Genomic DNA, 7,924 nt, shown 5'->3' on the forward strand with positions numbered 1-7,924 from the left:
TGTGTGTGTGTGTGTGTGTGTGTGTGTGTGTGTGTGTGTGTGTGTGTGTTTTTAAGTAGAGATGGGGTTTCACCATGTTGGCCAGGCTGGTCTCAAACTCCTGACTTCAGGTGATCCACCCGCCTCGGCCTCCCAAAGTGCTGGGATTACAGGCGTGAGCCACCATGCCCGACTTTCTGAAAAAGAAAAAAATATTTGAGATTGTTTAAAATTTTCCAGTTTTTAATAATTGAGAGCCTGCTTTCTCATATTTTCCCTTTTATCTCCCCTACAACCTCTCTTGAGTATATACCTTCTGTTTACATTCTCCACATAGGACTGGACAGCTCCTCAGACCTTATCTCTTCCCCAGAAAAGAAGGGGGCCGCTTATCCTGACCCCAGCAAGACCTCTGTAGACACAGGGCGAGTCAGTCGGCTGGAGAATCCCAGTCAGTCTGCATCGCCCAGGGTCGCCGAGTGCAAGGCCAGGTCTCCAGTCAGGCTCCCCCATGAGGGCAGCCCCTCCCTGGGGGAGAAAGCAGTGGCTCCCCCCGACTGCAGCAAGACTCGATCAGCATCGGAAACCAGCACAACCCACAATACCAGGAGGGCGGCTTCCCTCAGGGGAGCGGGACCTGGGGCAGAGGGAGTGACACCAGCTGGGGCTGTCCTGCCAGGAGACCCCCTCACATCCCAGGAGCAGAGACAGGGAGCTCCGGGTAACCACAGTAAGGCTCTGGAAATGACAGGAACCCATGCACCTGAAAGCTCCCAGGAGCCTTCCCTGTTGGAGGGAGCAGATTCTGTGTCCTCAAAGGCACCGCAGGCCAGCCTCTCCCTTCTGCCATCCACTGACAACACCAAAGAAGCATGTGGCCGTGTCTCGGGGCACTGTTGCCCGGCGGGGAGTAGAGAGAGCCCTGTGACGGACATTGACAGCTTCATCAAGGAGTTGGATGTTTCTGCAGCGAGGTCTCCGTCTTCCCAGACCGGGGACAGTGGCTGTCAGGAGGGCAGTGCTCAGGGCCGCCCACCAGCCGGGGCTGGAGGTGGGAGCTCCTGCCGTGCCGAACCAGTCACGGGGGGCCAGACCTCCTCCCCAAGGAGGGCCTGGGCTGCTGGTGCCCCGCCTCACCCACAGTGGGCCTCCCAGCCTTCGGTTTTAGATTCAGTTAATCCCGACAAACATTTTACTGTGAACAAAAACTTTCTGAGCAACTACTCTAGAAATTTTAGCAGCTTTCATGAAGACAGCACCTCCCTATCAGGCCTAGGCGATAGCACGGAGCCGTCTCTGTCATCCATGTATGGCGATGCTGAGGATTCTTCTTCTGACCCTGAGTCACTCACCGAAGCCCCACGAGCTTCCGCCAGGGACGGCTGGTCCCCTCCTCGTTCCCGTGTGTCTTTGCACAAGGAAGATCCTTCGGAGTCGGAAGAGGAACAGATTGAAATTTGTTCCACCAATGGCTGCCCCAATCCACCCTCCAGTCCTCCTCATCTTCCCACCCAGGCTGCCATCTGTCCTGCCGCAGCCAAAGTTCTATCATTAAAATACAGCACTCCGAGAGAGTCAGTGGCCAGTCCCCGTGAGAAGGCTGCCTGCTTGCCAGGCTCACACACTTCAGGCCCAAACTCTTCCCAGCCATCTTCACTCTTGGAGGTGAGCTCTCAGGAGCATGAAACCCGTGCAAACATAAGCACTTCACAGAACGACAGGCCCTCGTGTGCAGAAGAAACCACGGAAGTCACCAGCGCTAGCTCAGCCGTGGAAAACAGTCAGCTGTCTAAAGTAGCCAGGCATTTTCACGGTCCGTCCATCCTTCTCAGCTCCCCCAACATAGTAAATGGCTTGGCACGTGACATGCTAGATGATGAAACCCTGAATCAGTACCAAACAAGCATGAATGCAGCTGCCAGTCTGTCCTCCTTCAGTGTGGATGTCCCTAAGAATGGAGAATCTGTTTTGGAAAACCTCCACATCTCTGAAAGTCAAGACCTGGATGACTTGCTACAGAAACCCAAGATGATGGGTAGGAGGCCCATCATGGCCTGGTTTAAAGAAATCAATAAACATAACCAAGGCACACATTTGAAGAGCAAAACCGAGAAGGAACAACCTCTGATGGCTGCCAGAAGTCCCGACTCCAAGATTCAGATAGTGAGTTCAAGCCAAAAAAAGGGCGTTGCTGTGTCCCATAGCCCTCCTCAGCCGAAAACACATCTGGAAAATAAGGACCTGTCTAAGAAGAGTCCGGCAGAAATGCTTCTGACTAACGGTCAGAAGCCAAAGTGTGGTCCGAAGCTGAAGAGGCTCAGCCTCAAGGGCAAGGCCAAAGTCAGCTCCGAGGCCCCTGCTGCGCATGCCGGGAAGGCTGGGGGGACGGACCACAGGAAACCTTTGATCTCAGCCCAGACCTCCCACCAAACACTCTCTAAGGTGGTGTCACAGCGGCTCCATGTAGCCGACCGCGAGGACCCTGACGGAAACACCACAGCTGCTCCCAGGTCCCCGCAGTGTGTGCTGGACAGCAAGCCACCTCTTGCCACCTCTGCGTCCCTGAAATCCTCGGTGTCTGACACGAGCATCAGGATGTTCGTGTCGCCCCTGACCTCTCCCAAGCCTCCTCCTGAGCAAGGCGTGTGGAGCAGGTTCCACATGGCTGTCCTCTCTGAACCCGACAGAGGTTGCCCAGCCACCCCTAAATCTCCTAAGTGTGGAGCAGAGGGCAGGGCGCCCCGTGCTGACTCTGGGCCGGTGAGTTCCACAGCATCTAGGAACGGCATGTCCGTGGCAGGGAACAGACCGAGTAAGCAGCACCTGGCCAGCCACGTGGATTCCGCAGCAGACACAGCCCAACCCAGGCCAACTGGCGAAAAAGGAGGCAGCATAGTGGCCAGCGATCGCCTTGAAAGAACAAACCAGCTGAAAATTGTGGAGATTTCTGCTGAAACAGTGTCAAAGACTGTATGTGGTAACAAACCAGCTGAAAGTGACAGACAGGGAGGGTGCTTGGCCCAGGGCAACTGTCAGAAGAGTGAAATCAGGCTCTGTCACCAGGTCACAGAATCATCCACAAGTCACCCGTCCTCACTCCCGTCTCATGCCCCACAGGCGGAGCAGGAAATGTCACGATCGTTCGGCGTAGCGAAACTGGTGTCCTCCTCCTCCTCCCCTCAAATGCCCATTAGAAAGGCAGATTCCTCCCAGGGAAAATCAAGCCTGATGTCCGACTCCCTAGGGGTGCCCAGAAGTGGCATTCCAGGGGGCCCCTTGGGGGAGGACCATCTCTACTTCACCCCAAGGCCAGCAACCAGGACCTACTCCATGCCAGCCCAGTTCTCAAGCCATTTTGGACGGGAGAGTCACCCCCCACACAGTCTGGGTCGCTCTCCTCGTGACAGCCAGGTCCCTGTGACAAGCAGTGTTGTCCCCGAGGCAAAGGCATCCAGAGGCGGTCTTCCCAGCCTGGCTAATGGACAGGGCATATATAGTGTAAAGCCGCTGCTGGAAACATCGAGGAATCTTCCAGCCACAGATGAAGGGGATATCATTTCAGTCCAGGAGACGAGCTGCCTAGTCACAGACAAAATCAAAGTCACCAGACGACACTACTGCTATGAGCAGAACTGGCCCCATGAATCTACCTCATTTTTCTCTGTGAAGCAGCGGATCAAGTCTTTTGAGAACCTGGCCAATGCTGACCGGCCTGTAGCCAAGTCCGGGGTTTCCCCATTTTTGTCGGTGAGCTCCAAGCCTCCCATTGGGAGGCGGTCTTCCGGCAGCATTGTTTCAGGGAGCCTGGGCCACCCAGGTGATGCAGCAGCCAGGTCGCTGAGACGCAGCTTGAGTTCCTGCAGCGAAAACCAAAGTGAAGCCGGCGCCCTCCTCCCGCAGATGGCCAAGTCTCCCTCAAGCATGACGCTGACCATCTCCCGGCAGAACCCACCGGAGACCAGTAGCAAGGGCTCTGATTCGGAACTAAAGAAATCACTTGGTCCTTTGGGAATTCCCACCCCAACGACGACTCCGGCCTCTCCCGTTAAGAGGAACAAGTCCTCGGTGCGCCACACGCAGCCCTCGCCGGTGTCCCGCTCCAAGCTCCAGGAGCTGAGAGCCTTGAGCATGCCTGACCTTGACAAGCTCTGCAGCGAGGATTACTCGGCAGGGCCGAGCGCCGTGCTCTTCAAAACTGAGCTGGAGATCACCCCCAGGAGGTCACCCGGGCCTGCTGGAGGCGTTCCGTGTCCTGAGAAGGCCGGGAACAGGGCCTGTCCAGGAGGAGGTGGCCCTAAAACCAGTGCTGCTGAGACACCCAGTTCAGCCAGTGATGTAGGTGAAGCTGCCCAGGATCTGCCTTTTAGAAGAAGCTGGTCAGTTACGTAAGTATCTGTCCCCCCTTTTATTTCAGATAAACTTGTTTCATTTTGAAATAGTTTTAGATTTATAGAAAAGTTGAAAAGATAATGCAGAGTTCCCACATTTTTTCTTTTTTTTTTCTTTTTGAGATGGAGTCTCGCTCCATCGCCCTGGCTGGAGTGCAGTGGCACGATCTCCACTCATTGCAACCTCCGCCTCCCGGGTTCAAGCGATTCTCCTGCGTCAGCCTCCTGAGTAGCTGAGATTACAGGCGTGCACCACCATGCCTGGCTAATTTTTGTGTTTTTAATAGAGACGAGGTTTCACCTTGTTGGTCAGGCTGGTCTCAAACTCCTAACCTTGTGATCTGCCTGCCTTGGCCTCCCAAAGTGCTGGGATTACAGGCGTGAGCCACCGCGCCCGCGCCCAGCCCCCACTTACTTCTTACCCACTCTTCCTAATGTTCACATCTCTCAAAACCACGGTCCATTTGTCAAAAGTAAGAAATTAATGTTGGAACAATACCATTAACTACAGACTTCATTCAGATTTTGCTGAATAAATTCTGCTAATACCATTTTTCTGTTCCAGGATCCAGGATCCACATTGCATTTTAGCCTCCGTGGTTTTTAATATCACTGCTGGAAAAATAAAAGTGCCTGCAGGGAAACGTGTTTACCAAAGTGTTGCTCTGAGGAGAGGCTTCTAGAGGACATGGCACTTAAGCAAAAGCAACCTGAGAGGGGTGTGCAGGGGAAAAGAGTGCAGCGCGGGGCGGGGGGAGTTTGGACCTTTGGAGGTGGCTGGAGTTGAACGGAGAATTTCTAACAGATTTTAAAATATTTCACTTGAGGCCAGGTGTGGTGGCTCATGCCTGTAATCCCAGTACTTTGGGAGGCCGAGTCGGGTGGATCACTTGAGATGAGGAGTTCGAGACCAGCCTGGCCAACATGGTGAAACCCCGTCTCTACTAAAAATACAAAAATTAGCTGGGAGTGGTGGCGTATGGCTGTAATCCCAGCTACTCAGGAGGCTGAGGTAGGAGAATCGCTTGAACCCAGGAGGCGGAGGTTGCAGTGAGCTGAGATTGCATCACTGCACTCCAGCCTGGGCAACAAGGGTGAAACTCTGTCAAAAAAAAAAAAAAAAAAAAAAAAAAAACCCCCGGTGGCTCAGGCCTATAATCCCAGCACTTTGGGAGACCGAGGGAGGCGGATCATTTGAGGTCAGGAGTTCAAGACCAGCCTGGCCAATATGGTGAAACCCTGTCTCTACTAAAAAAATTAGCCAGGCATGGTGGCAGGTGCCTGTAGTCCCAGCTACTCGGAAAGCTGAGGCACGAGAATAGCTTGAAGCCAGGAGGTAGAGGTTGCAGTGAACTGAGATTGTGCCACTGCACTCCAGCCTGGGCGACAGAGCTGACTCCATCTCAAAAACAATAAAAATAAAAATATTTCACTTGGACCTATATATTGAATATTTTAAAATACGTCAGAAGTGTCCTGTTAAGCTCCAGCATTGGTCCCATAACTTCTTGAGGGGATCTCTGAATTCATAGCAATTCCCCTTGCCATTGGCAGTGAATGACCTTTCTGTTCAGCACTCAGGATTTATTCTTCCATTAGTTTGGAATGGAAGTTGTGACCAACAAAGCATGATGAACAGAAAATACTTGCAATATAGTAGAAAGGACATCATTTTAAATGCATTCTTATAAAATGAAGAAATTGCTTTTTTCTTTAATGTTCTTCAAATATATTTATATTATTTAGTTTGGATCAACTTCTGATCTCAGCGGGGGACCAGCAAAGATTACAGTCTGTTTTATCGTCAGTGGGGTCGAAATCTACCATCCTAACTCTCATTCAGGAAGCGAAAGCACAATCAGAGGTGAGTGAAACACAGTTCAGGAACATGAACTGCGGTTGTGTGTGCCCAGGTATGTGCCACCCGCCCAGACAGCCGAGGAGAGCCCGTCCCGAGTCCTGGAGACGGAGGACTGCCTTGGGTTGAGAGTTTCACAGCTCAGTCTGACTTTGGCCTCATGTGCTGCTAGCCAGCTTCAGAAGCTAGACCTTGTCTTGAATGTTCAGGTGCCAGATGGGTGTCACCGCTGTTTTCATCCCCCAAGTAGCAACTAGTTACCATCCTCCTGACTTCTATGTGTGGAGTTTGTTGGCAGAGAGTCCTCAAAGCAGAGCTAGGCATCTTGGAAATAATGCAGAATGACCTCAAGTACCTCTGGCCACCTAACTGTAGACATAAACTAGTCAAGGGAGCCACCTGCTGGTGAGATAAGAGTTACATCGGTGTAGTCCAGCCCTTGCCCTGAAATACGGTGGACCCTTGAACAACATGAGGGCTGGGGCGCTGACCTTCATGCTGTGGAAAATCTGCATTTAACTCTTAACTCCCCCAGAAACTTAACTACTAACAACCTACTGTTGACCGGAAGCCTTACTGATAACATAAACAGTCAATTAATACAAGTTTCGTCAGTTATGTGTATTATATATTGTCTTCTTACAACAATGTAAGTTAGAGATAATAGAATGTTATTAAGAAAATCCCAAGAGGCCAGGTGCAGTGGCTTACGCCTGTAATCTCAGAACTTTGGGAGGCCGAGGCGGGCAGATCACTTGAGGTCAGGAGTTCAAGACCAGCCTGGCCACTATGGTGAAACCCTGTCTCTACTAAAAATAGAAAAATTAGCTGGGCATGGTGGTGGGTGCCTGTAGTCTCAGCTACTCGGGAGGCTGAGGCAAGAGGATTGCTTGAACATGGGAGGCGGAGGTTGCCATGAGCTAAGATTGCACCACTGCATTCCAGCCTGGGCGACAGAGCAAGACTTCATCTCAATTAAAAATAATAATAATAAGAGGAAGTGTATTTACTATTCATTAAGTGGAAGTGGCTCATCATAAAGGGCTTCATCCTTGTCATCTTCACACTGAGTAGGCTGAGAAGGAGGGAGGGGCTGGTCTTGCTGTCTCAAGGAGGCAGAAGAAACCCCGAGTGTGAGTGGATCTGTGCAGTTTGAGCCCGTGTTGTTCAAAGGTCACCTGTAGAAGAGCATCTGAACCCTGGAGTACAAGGAATTACAGATAAAATCTTTCAGTAAATCAGCTGTGACAATAAACATTGACAGAAGAAACCACAGGTTCACATCTAGGACACTAATCTGAAGATGAATTTCTTGGGGCTATACATAGAGATTTGAACCCTAATGAATACTTTTTATTTAGAGAAATAAATATGAATGTTTCTTTAGTGGTAGTATACCTGGGTCACTGAAGTCATCTAAGAGTGTGGTTCCAGAAATTCAAATACTACCCAGAGAGGAGCTGTGCAGTTTCTCAGCCAAGGACCAGCCTTGGCGCCTAGTGAGGAGTTGGCCAGGATGTGAGGCGAGAGGTTGGAATAGAGGAACCAGTCCCTTCAGGTTCCACTCCCTTCTGATTCTCAGCTGCTGGTTTGGGTCTGTACAGTTAAGAAATGCCTTAACAGGAGGATCATTTGAGGCCAGGAGTTCGAGACCAGCCTCATCAACATAGTGAGACCCCCCCCCCCCCCCCCCCCCCCC

General features: G+C 51.6%; 1 protein-coding gene across 1 annotated transcript in view; it reads left to right on the plus strand.

Moving 5' to 3' along the window:
- The window catches only part of PDZD2 (PDZ domain containing 2), a 324,103-nt gene that overhangs the window by 299,490 nt on the left and 16,689 nt on the right, over nucleotides 1-7,924 (plus strand). The window contains exons 19-20 of the mRNA XM_023216553.1: nucleotides 317-4,364; nucleotides 6,114-6,231. Of these exons, the coding sequence (XP_023072321.1) occupies nucleotides 317-4,364; nucleotides 6,114-6,231 (4,166 nt within the window). The remainder of the gene's footprint in view (nucleotides 1-316; nucleotides 4,365-6,113; nucleotides 6,232-7,924) is intronic.

The sequence above is a fragment of the Piliocolobus tephrosceles genome, chromosome 4 (genome assembly GCF_002776525.5).
Source record: "Piliocolobus tephrosceles isolate RC106 chromosome 4, ASM277652v3, whole genome shotgun sequence".
NCBI lineage: Eukaryota > Metazoa > Chordata > Mammalia > Primates > Cercopithecidae > Piliocolobus > Piliocolobus tephrosceles.